The sequence below is a fragment of the Archocentrus centrarchus genome, chromosome 12 (assembly GCF_007364275.1).
Source record: "Archocentrus centrarchus isolate MPI-CPG fArcCen1 chromosome 12, fArcCen1, whole genome shotgun sequence".
Lineage (NCBI taxonomy): Eukaryota > Metazoa > Chordata > Actinopteri > Cichliformes > Cichlidae > Archocentrus > Archocentrus centrarchus.
In genome coordinates this window covers 10,240,530-10,257,318 of record NC_044357.1, presented here as the reverse complement: position 1 = coordinate 10,257,318, position 16,789 = coordinate 10,240,530, and the positions used below count along the sequence as shown (strand labels likewise).

The 16,789-nt window shown below is 40.7% G+C and overlaps 1 protein-coding gene across 1 annotated transcript in view; it reads right to left on the bottom strand.

The window, feature by feature from the left end:
* lrrc75bb (leucine rich repeat containing 75Bb) overlaps positions 1-16,789 on the bottom strand; it is a 41,731-nt gene that overhangs the window by 17,095 nt on the left and 7,847 nt on the right. Inside the window, exons 2-3 of the mRNA XM_030742225.1 lie at positions 13,033-13,161; positions 10,871-10,983 (exon numbers count right to left, since the gene is read on the bottom strand). Of these exons, the coding sequence (XP_030598085.1) occupies positions 10,871-10,983; positions 13,033-13,161 (242 nt within the window). The remainder of the gene's footprint in view (positions 1-10,870; positions 10,984-13,032; positions 13,162-16,789) is intronic.

Sequence of the window (16,789 nt, the reverse complement as noted above, 5' to 3'; positions counted from 1 at the left end):
TCAGAAGCACAACAATTCTTTTTTTTCTTTTTTACCGAAGCAGCCTTATGTGTGATTTACAGTTAAAAATCTAATCACTGAGAGGTTAGGAGAGGTGAAACCATCAGGAAGGAGCTCCTGAAATGCCGTTTTCCGACAGAGCATAAATAAAGATTTTTTAAAATTTCTAATAAACGAATAACACCACCAATCTTCAGCTAAAAGATCAACACATTTAATCATTCTAATTATTTAATTGTCGCCCGGTGCCCTGAAGTTACCGAGCGTCTCCTCCCTCCTCCCCCTCACTCTGCAGGATCTCAGTCTGTACCACTTGAAGCCCTCAATTATTCATGGACGAGGACGGTGGCTGGATCTTTAAGTCTATATTAAAAGTGGAGGTCAGATAGAAAACAGATTGAGGAGACTGAATGTGGCATGCAGTCAAGCGGAGTACTCCATCTTTGAAGGGAAATGCAAACAGGGTCAGGAAAGTTTTACAAAAACCAGACATCTGTGGTTGTACTAAAACACCAAAGAACATATTTTGCACAAGCTCTTTCTCCTTCTCAGTTATGAGCTGACCTTGGGGGTTAGTCAGAGGTCAGGCATACTGTGTCAGAGCCTGTTTGGACTGCCAGTGTACACTTCAGGGGGCTAATTTGGCTCCAGACAAATAGGTCAGACATGCATTAAAGGCGGATGACACACAACTTAGTGTGCAGATACCAAAAGTCCAGTAAAAACATTAAAGTTTGTTTTACCAGCAGCAGATTATTGGTGATGCCTTAAATTTTAGTTCTAAACTAAACTGCTGGATACATTTCACCTGTTGATGGTGCTTTGTGGGAAGTTAAAGAACGATTAAAGAACAAAAAATCCTGATGACATCATAAATGTCTGCTCCCAGTTTCATGGTTTCAACAGTTCATGGCAGCACTACATGTGAAATCAGGAAATGACCAGAAGGTGCTTCCAGACCAGAGTTACAGGAAATACCTGCCACTAACTGCCTACTAAGGTGCTTTCCCATGAACAACAAGGGATTTTTATGCTGTTTTCATTTGTACCATTTTGTAAACTCAAGTGATGGGATTGCCAACTGGCAACTAGCATAGGGATGACTAGAACAACAACAACAAAAGATGAACAATGGTGTGTGTGTTGTGGGTTTTATGACAGTAATGATGTTGAGGTTCAAGAAGAATGCTGTTAAACCTGGTGCTTGTGACTGGTCTGAAGGGGAGGACAGGGTTGCAGTTTAACCCTGTCTGTGTAGTGCTCTGTACACTTACGTGCAAATGGGAAACTGAAGAAAAGGAATGTCACAGGTGGCACAGACGGGCAGGTGTCATCACAGATTTTCAGTGTGCTTTGCTATTTCATTGTAATTGTCTTTAAGCTTCCTCAGTTTCCACTTTCTTCAGCGTGTGTGGATGTCCAAGGTAGCAAGTTGAGGAAATGCAAGGGAAAGTTTTTTCTTTGACGGTTCCACATTGCATTGTATTTCCTCTGCTGCATATAGGCTTAAAAGCTTTACCAGTAGTCAATTTCTTCTTGTGTTGTTCGGTAGCTACCACAAATCATGTTTATGTGTTCTTGTTCGTCTTCTTTTGGCTGCTCCCTTTAGGGATCACCACAGTGTGTCATCTGCCTCCATCTCACAATACCTATCAGCATCCTCCTCTGTCACACCAACCCTCTGCATATTTTACAGTTTTTAAAAGCCAATACAATAAATTTCTAGCCTTTGTGATCCAGTTTAATTTATGATGTAATTTTATGATGAACTATGACAACACTGGGTAGTATCTATTGCAGGATAATATCAGCACACAGAAAATTTGGGGTGGGGGAGGTATGTGCTCTACTGAGTGCCCTTCTGGTTTGCTTTCTGTTTTTGGTGCGCCTCTTGACTGTTTCCCACGCTGTCACACATCAGTAAACATTATCATTCGGTCCCCTGGAACACGGTTGAGTTCATCAGAGCAGCAGAGGTAAAATCAGGACATCATAAAAATCTGTACAATGCATTGTCAAGGACTCAAGAAACTTCTGTGGCCAATAGTGTTATGATTGCTGCCATATGTTAGTCCTTTTCTGACGTCACCCCCCCCCCCCCCCCCCCCCCCCCCCAAAAAAAAAAAAAAAAAAAAAAAAAAATCCCCCTGTCCTCCCTGTCTGTGTGTTATGGAAACTTGTTTAAGCCACTGAAAAAAAGATTTCTTGTCATTGATAAGTCAAAATTTTGGGTTATTATCTCAAAATTTCAATTTACTCAAACCTCCGAGTACAAATCTTGAAATTGAGAAATTAAAATTTTGAGATAATAACTTGACATTTAGCTTAGCTTAGCTCTACCAATCAGGAAATGTTCTTTTCACTGGCGGAAACAAGCTTCCACAGTGTATTCCTCTGACCTCTAACCTTTCACTGTAGGTTAAATTCCTCTGTGTTTTAACTTCCTGTCTTTGTCCTTTTCCTGCTCTCATTATTGTCTGATTCAAATTATCTGTGCCTTATTGCACATTTCCCACAATTGTGTATTTACTCTGAATGCCTTAATTCAGTCTTTGCCAAGCTAATGAGCTAACACAGCTATTTGTTACTCTGTAAGTCTATTAAAATGAATACTTAAAGTAGCTCTGCTGCTGTGGTGCCTTGCATTTTGATCCCTTTCAGAACTTCAGAGTAAAAATGCACCAAATAGCCCAACAGATCTGACTTTGCCAGAAAGATAAATGAGAGATATATTTTTTAATCACATCAGTGTAAAGATTGAGTAGCGGTAAGCTCTGAGTCATAAATGACTACTGAACACAAATGTTGTGGCCCTGGAAGGATTGTGTAAAAGGGAAATTCTCGAAATAACAGCAAGGAAAGGAGGAAGAAGGGAATTCTTTAAAGATTAGAGCAAATGAGGCTGAGCAGAGCAGAAAAACTGCTTAGAAAATCCCACTGAGCACTTCCTTGGTGATTAGTGGAAAGCTGTCATAGAATCTGGGCTGTAGCTGTAAAAGTGGTCATGGGCATCCAAACTGTTAAAGAGACGTCTAGAAAATTTTCACTACTCAACCAAAATTAGTTGTAGCGAAGACGCCTGGATGGCTTTTCACTCGCTAATGCTGCCGGGGTGTGATTCAGAAGTGACAACATGACATGAAGTGCCACTTGAGGAAATGAGTTTTCAGCCTATGAGCAAAGGCACGGAGAAGGTGATCTTGTTAAAGGAGGAAGAACATTTCAACACTGGTAATAAAGGAGAAAGACACATTTGTGAGCTTTGTGTGGTAGATGCAAGATTTAGGCACATCATGGCTATTAGGCAATATCTATTTATTCATGCAATTATTTTTATGACTTAATAGCAGCAATTTAATTTCCACAATCTAAGAACTTTTATGTAGGCCAGTCCTTCTTGTACTGTTGTGACAGACAGGCGTATGGCGCAAAAAAGTAACTAAATACTGAACAACACATTAAAATACATTACTATTTCGATATTTACCATCCTGTGACTGGACATCAGTTGAAGTTTGACCAGAAATCAAGGTGAAATACAACAGAATAAGGAAGAATTTATGGTGCAGAGATTTTAAACCAGCCTTTGATACTTCATGAATGACAGAAGCTCAAAATCATAGATTTATGTTCCTCGTTTCTTTTTTCCTTTTACGCTGTTGGTTTCCAATGAAATTCCTGAGGAACATGTGGCATGTTTAATCTTCCTCATAAATTTTTTTTATTACGCCATGTTTGAGTTGTGCAACATAAAAGTGATTTCAGATGTTGAATGTTACCAGATGTTGTGACTATTCTGGCTTTCTGAATATGACATAGCATAATTACAACATGACCTGCATTAATCACTATTACTACTTCGATATGAATGCATGAGTACCTCCATATTTTGGCAGATAAACAAGACCTTGTACAATATTGTTTGTTACAATTTGAAACCCAACTAAAAGTGATAAAACTGGCTTTTGGCCATCCTTCACAGTGTGAAATGTGGGTAGAAAAGCACTTTAGTCTAAGCAACATGAGGTCTGGGTCAAATATCAGGACTCGGGCTATAAAAACCCACCCGCAGCTGTTCCCACCTTCTCAAAACAGCTGTCACAGCCACGACTCATTTCATCATTGGTCAGCATGACAAGCAAAACTGAAGATGAGCTTTAACTAAACCCTAACCCAAATACAGCAAAAAAATAAATAAATACCAGCTGCACAGATAATGTTTTCTCTCTCACCTTGAATATAAGAATAAGTGCGCTTCTTGAGCTATAGTAATTTTAACTCAAGATGCCTCTAATATCTGCTGCCAGAGCATCACATCAATTATTGCCTTGCAGCAAAGACGAGTGGTGAAATAACATCTGAAATTGGATTCCAATCTCTTTGAAATGTGCTGGAGGCACGATTTTAGTGCAATATAAAGTATGAGCTTGATTAATCTGGAATTCAATACCAATTACAATAACATTAAAAACTCCACTGGATGTTTGGCAATCCTGTACTTTTCAGAAACCTGGCACAAGCAGCTGCAGAGAAAGAATGAAACTGCCTTGATAATACATTAAGCATGGCACACTTGCTTTACATTTAGAGGTTGCAGAAAAAAAAAATACAGGCCTCAGTAATAAAGCTTGAATTCTGGTTTATATGTTATCTCTTGAACATTTGCAGCCACTTGCATATATTTCATGAAAGTAATCCCGCGTGTGCCACGGGGAGGGAGCACATTTCGACAGATGGATTCTCATTATCAATTAATGGAGAAAATAAGATTGTGAGGGTGCAGCATGGGTTATGTAATAGCTATCGCCTTTTCATTTCGTAATATAAAAAGATCAAATTCTTGATCGATTCAAAGCGAGACAGGAAGAAAGAGGGGAATATGTAACTTTTAATCTGCTACCTTGCACTGACTCCAGGTTTTTTTCTCTGTCTCTGACAGGGCCTTTCCCCCAGAGCGTTTCCCCAGAGCCTCGGCTCAAACTGCAGAACCGCTCGGTGTGGCAACTGTTGAACAAAATGGACCCTCACAAGAAGGAGAGAAAAATTCCCACAGGATAGGGGGAGAGGGAGAAAATCAATTCAAGGAGTGGATTATAAAATAGGTTGAACTGAGGATTTGGGAGGGGTGGGTGAAAGAGAAAAGCTTAAAGGTGGGCGAGGAGGAGACTGGCTAAGAAAGGAATAACGGACTGAGAAAGACAGGGTTGCGCTGTAATGAAAAGCATCTGAAATCAAGAAAACTGATACTTAATCTAATCCAACGACATCCACGTTTTCTGCATGCTTTAGAGAGCATCATGCCCAGCAGCAGAGAAACAGCCTGGTTTGAGTCCCACAGTAAAGTGCTGCTGTGTGTTTGCATTCGAGGCTGTGAGAGAGACAGAGCTTGCTAATGAGCACACTGGGAGTGTCTGCCTTGTTGTTTTGTTGAGTGTTATTTCGAAACATTGCAACCAAGAGACCGGGGTGGGAAGGCAACTCTAGCTGTCAAACCATCTTTCGATCTGGGTTAATTGCTCAGGGAGAGTGCCTTATTATTATGATTAGCGATGTTTTTTTTCTTCATAATGTTTTCTCAATTGTACCTGTTACTTAATTGAGTTGGAGCATTTTTGTTTGTTTACGCAGGTTTTTCTCGAGTTGATCAAATCAGTATCCTTTAGTCATTACCCCGTATTTCACTCAAGCGTTGATAATACACTTAGCGCACACTTCACTAGGTGCATCAGTTCAACTGGTTGTTAAAATTTCAGTCAGTCATATGGCAGCAACTCAATTTAGGCATGCAGACATGGTCAAGATGAGGTTCAAACTGAGGATCAGAATGGTTGCTGGTGCCAGATCTGCTGGTCTGAGTATTTCAGAAGCTGCTGATCTACTGTGATTTTCCCACACAAACATCTCTAGGGCTTACAGAGAAAGGTCTGAAAAAGAGAACATATCCAGTGAGTGCCAGTTCTCTGGGTGAAAATACTTTGTTGATGCCAGAGGTCAGAGGAGAATGGCCAGAATGCTTCAAACTGATAGGAAGGCAAGATGTAAGTCAGATGACCACTTGTAACAACCAATGTATGCAGAAGAGCCTCTCTGATTGCATGACATATCAAACCTTGGAGCAGATGGACTACAGCAGCAGAAGACCTCACCGGGGGCCACTCCCGTCAGCTAAGAACATGAGACCGAGGCTACAATTCACAGGGGCTCACCAAAGCTGGATACCAGAAGATTGGAAAAATGTTGTCTGGTCTGTTGAGTTTTGATTTCTGCTGCAACATTCAGATATTAGCATCAGAGTTTGGTTTAAACAGCATGAAAACATGGATCCATCCTGCCTTTGTTGTAGTCCTGGGTTTTCTGCCCCATGCTTTGTGTTTCTTGGTAGTTCAAATTCTGTTACTGTTAAATATCTTCAGGTTGTTCCTTAGTTTGCTTATGGTTTATATTTTCAGCTTTGCATCATTCTGCTTAGCTTGTTCGTAGTTCTGGCCATTTTGAGTTTTGTATTTTTGCTTATTTCTCCATGATTTTATTCTTAGTCTTGGTACTTCCTTTCCTTTGTACTTAGTTAATTATAGTTAAGTCCTTGAGCTTGTTTTCCTGCCTTCCTGTGTTATGTGTCAAGTCCGCGTTCTTGTTCCTGTGTTTAGATACTTTCTCTAGTTAGCTAGTCAGTTTTTCGGCCCTTTGACTCGTTAGTTAGATTCTGTTCACCTGTGTCTTGATTTCCCCAGCTGTGTCCTCTCTCCCTAATTACTTAATGCGAGTCCTCAGTTTTCCTCAATTCTTTGTCACATCCTCCCCCATGCTGTGTCGTCTGTGTTTTCTGTGTGAAACTCCTGCTTTGCATTTTTTTTCTGTTTTTGGGACATCTTCAGCATTAAAGATGCCTTCTTCAGTTCACATTTCTGTCTCACAAGTCCTGCATTTGGGTCCTCGGCCTGCCTGCCATGCAGCAATATATGACAGCCTTGCATCAGTGGGGCAGGCTGCTGGTGGTGGCATAATGGTGTGGGGGATATCTTACAGCACACTTTGGGTCCCTTCATTCCATCTGAGCATAGTTTACCTACCACAGCCTACCTGAGTATTGCTGCTGACTATATTCATCCCTTTCTGACAACAGCGCACCCATCTTCTGATGGCCGCTTTCAGCAGGATAACACACCATTACAGTGAGTTCACTGCACTCAAATGGCCTCAGACCTCAATCCAATAAAGCACCTTTGGGATGTAGTTTAACAGGAGATTCACATCATGGATATGCATTCAACAAATCTGCAGCAATTGTGTGATGCTCTCATCTCAATATGGACCAAAATTTCTGAGGAATGCTTCCAGCACCTTGTTGAATCTAAGCCATGAGAATTAAGCCAACTCTGAAGGCAGAAGTGGGTCCAACTCAGGTACACACTATATAGTCATGCACATTACATTAGTTTCTTGTTATAAGAAGTCTCCAAATCGTTCCCGGACAAATTTGTAGTAGACTTGAAACATGAGGGAATTAGAAGGTCAATAATGCTCTTGGTAAGCCTTCTATAAACAAATCAGAGTAGTGTTTCAGCCTCTGCTGGGTTGTTATTGTCACAGCAGTATTGGGTGAGAAAATTAAAAAAGTCGAAATTACATTTGTGGAGAACAAAAAGAAAAAACTATTAACTATTAAAATTTAAACAAAAAATAAACAATTAAATAAAAGTGCTCACTCAATTAACTACCTTATTAATTCTTGGCCTCATTATTTTGCAAACAATACAATCACTTATCTGTATACACACACACATATATATATAATCATATATAATCATCATATACAATCATATACATATATAATAATTCCAGGACATTAAGGAATGTCCTGGAAGTGAAACAAGAAAGTACTCAAGTAGGTTAGTGGTGGCATTCTTAAACTGATCAACAGCTGAAAGTTGATTTGGTTCACAAACATGTCCATGTAAGAAAACAATAACTTTCTTCCATCACAGGGTCAGAGGTGGAAAACTGTAACTTGAGGACCTAAGTCAAGGATGAAAAAACTGAAAAAAAAAGAGATACTTATTTGATTTTCTTTAGGCAGGGATGTGGTTAGATGAAAAATTAAGGTGCGGCTGATTGGCCTATCTCAGCCTTTTTTCCAGTGACAACATGAATTGGATAAGCAGTTAAGATCAGAACCCCAGTGGTGCTCATTTGGCTCACTAACCATCACAATTCACAGGTTATGGCCTGTAAAATGACAAATGTGACCTTGACTTAAGAACAGTTTGGCCGAAGAGCTATTGAGTGGTCATTGTGTGTAAGTTTGTTAAAATTCTCAACAACATGTAGGAGGAGTAGCAATTATTAATGGCGACACCTCTCCGTGGTATAAGCTCATCGCTCCATAGGCTGGATATAAAGAACTGCTGACCTTTATGACCGACAGACCGACACCAAAGCCAATGTTAGTGCTGGTAGTTTATGTTTGCTTCCTAACTGAAACAAAACCATGTGAATTGGCGTAGGAAATGTTTAAAATGCACTGACATGTCCTTCAAAGTGGCATGCTATGATTTCTGTTTTTATGTTTTGTGTTGATTAACGATACAAAAACATAATCACCTGCTACTAATTAGGATTGGTGATTGCATGTCAGCTGTACTTATATAAAAGAAGGTGGAGATGAAAGAAAAAAAAAAAAAAAGCAAAGATGCCAGTTAGTATTTGCCAGTGACTGGCTGTGGGGCAGGAGCTTAACGAATGGTGGCTTATTGCCCTGGTGTCCTTGGTTGTATCACTAATGTAACCCTAACTGGATAATGCAAGCAATTAAAGCCTCTAAAGAGCAGCATGCCGGAAACATAAATCCCACACCAATTACTAATTTTCACACCATAACCTAAAAGCCAAATGGAAAACAATTGCATTCACACTCTGGAGTATGAGCTCCAGCACAACCTGATTTCCAATCCTTTGCTGAGGTTTCAGTTTCCAAATCTTTGTAGCATGCACTTTGCTTACAGCGTGAGCTCTCTGATGAAGACCTTTTCTTAAGCAGTCACTTGCCATCATTATTTCAACAGGTGTTTGTGGGTTTCTGGTAACTGACTTCTGTTGATGTGCTTTTACAAAACTTCTTTTGAAAAAATCAATTTAGATTCGGTTTATGCCTCTGTTGATCAAATGTCATGATAAGCTATAAAAGATATTCGCCCGTCTCCCTTCACACACATACAAACTTGAGCGACATCCTATTCTAAATCCATAGGGTTTTCTATGTCAGTCCATCCTTTGTTTCAGCCTTTGTTTACAGATTCTGGGAAGGCTTTCCACAAGGTTAAGGAGTGTGTTTGTGGGAATTTTTGACCATTTTTCCAGAAGCATATTTGTGAGGTCAGATGCTGACATTGACGAGAGGGCCTGGCTCACAGTCTCCTCTCTAATTCATCCCAAAGGTGTTCTGTCGGGTTGAGGTCAGGGCTCTGTGCAGGCCAGTCAAGTTCTTTCACACCAAACTTCCTCATCCATGTCTTTATGGACCTGCTGTGTTCACTGGTGTGCAGTCATGTTGGGACAGGAAGGGGCCATCCCCAAACTGTTCCCACAAATTGTCCAAAACGTCCTTTAAGCATTAAGAGTTCCTTTCACTGGAATTAAGGGGCTGAGCCCAACTCCTGAAAAACAACCACACACCATAATCCCCCCTCCACCAAACTTTACACTTGGCACAATGCAGTCAGACAAGTACCGTTCTCCTGGCAACCGCCAAACCCAGACTCATCCATTGGACAGAGAAGCGTGATTCATCACTCCAGATAATATGTCTCCACTGCTCTGGAGTCCAGTGAGGGTGTGCTTTATTCCACTGCATGCAACACTTTGCATTGGACTTGGTGATGTAGGGCTTGGATGCAGCTGCTCGGCCATGGAAACCCATTCCATGAAGCTCTCTACACACTGCTCTTGAGCTAATCTAAAGGCCACATGAAGTTTGGTGCAATATCCACATCAGCATCAGCTGACCCCACTCTGTGATTTTACATACCCTACCACTTAAAATAACAGAGCTGAGTTGCTGTTGTTCCCAGTTGCTTCCGCTTTATTATAATACCACTAACAGTTGATTGTGGAAGATTTAGTAGTGAGGAAATTTCACAACTGGACTTGTTGCACAAGTTGCATCCTATCATGGAATTTGCTGAGCTCCTGAGAGCGATCCATTCTTTCACAAATGTTTGTAGAAATAGTCTGCATGCCTAGGTGCTTGGTTTTTATACACCTGTGGCCATGGAAGTGATTGGAACACCTGAATTCAATGATTTGGATGGGTGCGTGAATACTTTTGGCAATATAGCGTATGTAGCTAATATTACTGAGCTAGCAAACATATAATCTGTTGTCAGTAATCATTCCAGCTATCAAGTTCAACACCTTATGTCTACAAATGAGAAACCTACTTTTTTCTTCCTCTGTCTGGACTCCTTATGTCAAAAAAATTTGAGTGGCAAATCCCTAGTCACACAGGCCTATAGACCCTTGGCAACCCCAAATCCTTGCAACCTCCAGCAACCACTTGCCAACTTTTTGGGGACTACATATTTTTCCTTAGCGACTTGTGGTTGCCAGGGGGCTGACTGGAGTTTCAATCTGCACTGTTCTCATAGTAAAATGGATATTTTCTGGCTGCTCAACAGACATACAGTAGCAGCATTAGCCAAGAGTAGCAGGGCATAGCAAATGGTCAAGGCACATATTCCTAGACACAAAGGTTGTCCCAGACCTCCTTTATTTCACAGAGTCTCTGGGGGATTGTGAGTCACATTGAGACATATGGTGAGATATTTGCTGTCTGATGGCACAGTTTCAGGCAGCAATAAAGAGAGACACTCACCAGGCCTGAGACTTTCTCCTGGGCACGCTCTGTCTTGTCCACTTGGAATGAGGGGTCAGGTGGTAAATCAGCTGACGACATATCTTGTTAGTGGACTTGAGGGAGTCAGTCTCCTGCAACACACAAAAAGGGCAAATGAGGGACAAAAAGCAAACTGCAAATGTACAAACTGTTGCTTGTGAATGAGTGCAGCTGAAACAGGGAACTGAGCAAACCATATGATATTAGACCTATTTTCAAAATGAGAGATCAATAAAGTTGGTAATTTAAAAATGCTTCCCTCCTTTATTCCTGTTGAAATAAAACTACTAGTGAAACTGCTGAATTTCACACACTGACAAAGCATTTCTTTCTCGCCTTGCTTCATTTTCCACGTGAATCATTAATTCAGCTTCCCTTTTGCCTTCCTCGTCCTCCCTGTCTCTCCAACACCTCTTTGCATTCTTTTTCTTTGCTCTGCCTCCTCTGTCAAACATAGGAATGGGTTGCGCTGAGCAGGCTAAATCTAATTAATGGTACAACACGACAACAAGGAAGAGGCAATGTGGCGAGAGAGAAAAAAGACAGGGCCAATTTACCTTAAGGCGATTAACCATTCCCGCTGCCTCTTCTTTTCTTGGGTGACAAACAAACATGTCTCATGCTTCAAAACATTCAGTGCTGCTGTTTCAGCCACTTGGATGAATGAACACAATGTTAAGCAGTGCATACTGATTTACAGCACATAAGTATTCTTAGAAAAATGCATGGCCTGGAGGAATCAGAGAGTCAGTTAACTGCAGTACTGTAACTCTATAACCACTGCTAAGCATTAATAACAGGTCTGCATTAAAACAAGACACTGGCAAATGATGCATGTTTTAACCCACAGGATGCCCTTGAATGCTCAGCCTAAATAAATCTAAGTGTGGCAGAAAATACTGGCCAGAGAAGCACCTGCGGGGCCCTAAATCCACCACACTGCCTCTCTACATCCTTGTCACGTTTAACACAGTATCCTGCCACGGGTCGCCAGCCAGTCAGGAGAACATTGCTGCCAGCTCCTCACTTTTCTTCCCTATCTCCAGGGCATTCCTCGTTGAAGTAAACAAAGATAAGATTAGAGTTTCTTACAGGTGATTATCATCTGAACTCAGTAAGTAATAACTACACCACAAGGACTTTTTTTTTTTTTTTTTCCTGTGGCAGCCCTTCTTTCATAACTGTAACCATAATAGCTTCTGGGTTCGTGTTTTACAGCCACTCTGAGTAGATTCTGTAATGTCTTCTGCCTCTTACCTAAGATTAAAATGTACTTTGAATTTCAACATGTCTGATTTGTATGCTGTGCTGCAAGTAAACGAGCTGCCTGCCAGTTTTGACAAAGCACGATTTATTTCTTAAAGGGCCAGTCCCCCCTCCCCCCCCCCCCCCCCCCCCCCCCCCCCCCCCCCCCCCCCCAAAAGGAAAAAAAAAAGTGGCTTTGACTTTTGGGGAGAATTCAAACATTGTTTTTGAAAAAAAAAATCTGAATTGTCTGCAATTCAACAGTCTCTTTCCTCTTTCCCAGACTTCCCAGTTCCAAGTGATCAGCATCACCTTCTCCAGTTCCTTCTGGTCAATTGTCATAGCCCTCAAATTGCCCTCACTCTTAGTGCCAGAGCAATGATCCCCCATAAGCCTCTGAGTCATTCACTGTGGTCATCAGCCCTGTTGATCTCGGCCTGCTGGATGCCTGGCACCTGCCCGCGCTTTCCAGTATAAACCAACCAAAGCAGGTAATTTAATATACCTGCAAGTACCGGTGCACAGCTGCTTCCCACTTGCCGAGCACAGGAGAAACAATGAAGAGAATACCCTGACTCTCTTTGGCCCTACTATTCATCCCTAACCTCAGACACTAATGAGTCAGCGCTTACAATATTTTACATTTTTCCTGGCTTCTGTGTTTGTGTTTGTACAAAGCAAACTGACAGTTCAGTGTTATTACAATAGCATGACAATGAATGTGACACAAGCTGTGGAGCGTGCCTAATAAATGTGGACATGCTGCATATAGCCCCTGTATGAAATGTAGTGCTTGTCCTTTTTATTGATGTCAGGGTCTATTATGTTTTAAACAAACAGCTGCTTTGAATGTTTACTATGAATAAATGTAGTAGTGAAAGCTGTTTTATTCATACCCTTTTTGGACACTGCAGGTCCCGGGCGAGACTGAGCAGCAATTCATGAGAAATGGGGTCCACCAGGTTTAGAAAAGCTGCATTTTTGTACAAAATGTCATTGAGTGATGTTCCTTGAAGTCCCAAATCCTGAAGGAGAAAACAGAAAAGGGATGTGAGTGATTCTGTTAACTCTTTCTAACATGTTATAGAAATTCAAGAATTAATTTGATTTAAAACAACCACCTCTGAACCACACTTTAAATATTACACTGACATTTCATAGCCAGTTAACTGAAAATAGACTTTTATTCCCTTTCATCATGCCTCCTTATCACAAGGTGAGCTGATAAGTGTTTCACATCAGAGTTGTGTTTTACAATATAAACAGTTGTAGTCAAAAATGTATACACATTCATGATGGGCTTTTAATGGTTTCTTTGAATTGTGTGTTTTCCAGGGTGTAATGAATGTACAGCACACATCTTTGACTTCAATGACTTTAAAAAACAAGAACTGGGTACACAAGATTGAATTTATTTAGTTTTTTCTCTCATCCACACAGACTCAAAACTATATATAAAGGCTTAAATATATACATAGATTAAATTAACTCTCTTTATAAGTTGTGCTGAAGGTTTTCCAATATCTTTTAACTTGACAAGGCCAAGGCCTATTAACTTCTCATTAATGATGATGATTAACTACAGGTGGTAGTTTCTCTCTGCCAGCATAAAAAGGATTTGTTTGACAGCACTCATTGGACTGACCAAAAAACAATGGGTATCTAAGAAGGAGAAGTAGAAGAATTTGAAGGTCTCTTGACACCATTTCTTAACACCAAGATCATCAGTTCAAACAACTGTACGTGAGTGCAAGTTATTCAGATGTGTTATCACTGTGCCAAAGTCTGAAAGAAGACCCAGACTGCCATTTTTAGAAGAGACAAAATTGGTTTGGATGTTCAGGAACAACTCAGGAACCACCAACGTTCAAGCCTGCCATGAATTGGAAACTGCTGGAACACCAACATTGCTTTCATCAGTGAGGTAAGTTTTATATTACCATAGATAGAGAGGGTGCCAACCAAGAAAGAGGCCCCTGCTCCAAAATTGACACCTTCATGCTTGAATGAAATTTGCAGCTGCCCACATAGACGAACCAAATGCCTTCTGGAGAAATGTTTCATGGTCAGACGAGACAAAGATTGAGCTATTTGGCCACAATGACAAGAGGTATGTTTGGAGGAACTAATCTGAGGCTTTCAAACCTAATAACACTGTACCGACTGTCAAGCATGGTGGGGTAGCATCATGCTCTGGGGCTGTTTTGCTGCCAGTGGTACTGGTACCGCCAAATTCTTCAACTTCACCTCAAAGCAACAGCTAGATGGTTGAAATTTGGACACAACTGAGTGTTCCAACAGGATAATGATCCCAAACACATATCAAACTGGTTTTGGAATGGATAAAGCAGGCTTACAATAAGCTTCTAGAATGGCCTTTCCAAAGTCTTGACCTCAAGCCTATTGAATATTTGCGAACTACGCTTTAAATTCAATTCTTTCAATTCTGCCAAGAAGAGTGGTCAAATATTCAGACAGAATTATGCCAGATGCTTGTTGATGACTGCCAAAAGCATCTGGTCGAGGTGCAACTTGCTAAGGAAAATTTATCCAATGTAGCTAATGTATATATGTGAGCCTGTATGTATACTTTTGACTCTGTGTAGATCAGAGAAAATACCAAATAACTTCAAACAGTATATTCAGGTAGACCTATTTGCTTAATTAAATCCAGGTGGAGACTTTTTTTTTCTAGCAGGGCAGTGTGTATACTCATCAGGGCTAGAACAAAGAATTTCTTGGAGTATCCTGTGGTGTCTGCCACTCAGACACTGGCAAGCAGATCGTTACCAGTTGGGGCCTCTGCTGATTGGGCTTTTTTCAATGCATCCTGCAGATGCTCATTTGGATTGATAGCCAGGCAGTTTGCAGGCTAGATCAGTGCCTCTTTGTCATGTTGCTCAAGCTGTTCATGAGCAGATTTTGTGGAACGGTGCTATTGGTGGGGAGCGCCATTGTTATAACAACACTGTGGTGAAGAAAATAAAACTTCTGCTTCCTCTTATGTCTAGGGAAAAATGCACACAGTCATAAAGCATGACTATGTTTTCCTGATTCAGGACACATTGAAGAATTTCTCTACCAATACATATTAAAAGATTCCTGGGATCTTTTTACTACATGAAAAGAATAAAAAAACATGTTTCACTGGACCATCCTCCTCTTACAGTTTACAGTGATGGCAGTTTTATGTAAGTATGCAACAAGCAGCTGTGGAGCTTAAAAATTTCAGAAGATGTGCCTTCTTAGTGCCAGTAGACTTACATGTAACAATGTGCAACTGAGCCATGCTTCTAGCACTGCCCGCCGGGATCCACTATGCAACCTTTTTTTGGTTGCAGAAAGAAACCTGTCAGACTGCAAACTCTAACTGTTGCTGCCTGCACAAGTGAACATGAGAGTCTTCATGCTCTCTATGCATCTGAGGAATGAAAACCTAGCAATAATGACACCATATCCGACAATATTGTGCGTGATGTAGCAACTTCTGCAGAAATCTTATGTGGGTCTTAATCTGATCAAAACATGCACAAGTGAACTCCAAGGTTCAGTTAACTGTAGTTGCGCAACCTGCAGTTACAGTGCATACGTTTATTTTTCCTGGTTATTAGGCCAGATTTATTAGATTAAACAAGGCTAAAGCTGCAGACACAGCCCAGTTAGAATATGGGCAAAACGTGTGGCCTGCTCAGTTTGAAAACTACAAGGACAGCTCTTGCTATGGTTTGGTATGTTTCCCTGAAACTGAACGAAATGATGTGAGGAACAGGCTTTGAGCTGCATTTTCTCTCAACAGGCTGATGCACAAGCACGTTACCCAATCAGAAATGGCATGCATATAAATCCCACTCTTTAAAAATGCTGTGAACACAGCGGATCTTCTGCCACGGGAGCGACACTTCCCAGGTTTCATCGGGGCTGAACGCCAGCATGGTAAACTGAACAATTAGCGTGACATTTTGAGCTGGACCTTGAAAGACACATTAGAGTGATGACACTTACATTAACCAGTTAAAATGAGAATAATATGAGACCTCTAAACCATGTGAGGATAATGCTCTTTGATTCAATCTAGTTTCACGTCACCCATCTCTCCTTGATCTTCAAAGTTCATAACTAAAAGACTGTGTGATGTGCAGAACATTTTAATAAAACCATGAAACAGGTCACATCCCCAGTGGGGGCTGATGACTTTTTTTTTTAATCATCTTTTATTTTCATTTGTGGTGACAGTGTAAATAATCTATATTGAAGCTGCGTCTTGAGGTACTGATGTGTCATTAACAAACAGTGTTTGAGATGTAATGTTTTCAGACACATTGAATAACCCCAGCAGCATGCGGCGTCAACCACCTTTTCAGTGAAGACGCTGACACGCGCGCACGTAAACACACGACAAACCAGATTAAAAAAAGAAACAACAAACAGCAGGGAAGACATGAATAGAGCAGATGAGACCAAATAATCAGAAGATTAAAGGTTGGAAGTAAAAGGAAGGAAAGCCAAAGGATAGCTGGTCTTTAATGAGCATAAGGCATCACTGTCTTTTTCCAATTCAAGACAAATTAAATAGTTTCTTCACTCATACATATCAACAGATTACTGGCACTGTTTTTTTTTTTTTCTGACTGCATGAAAATAATAGAAAAACAT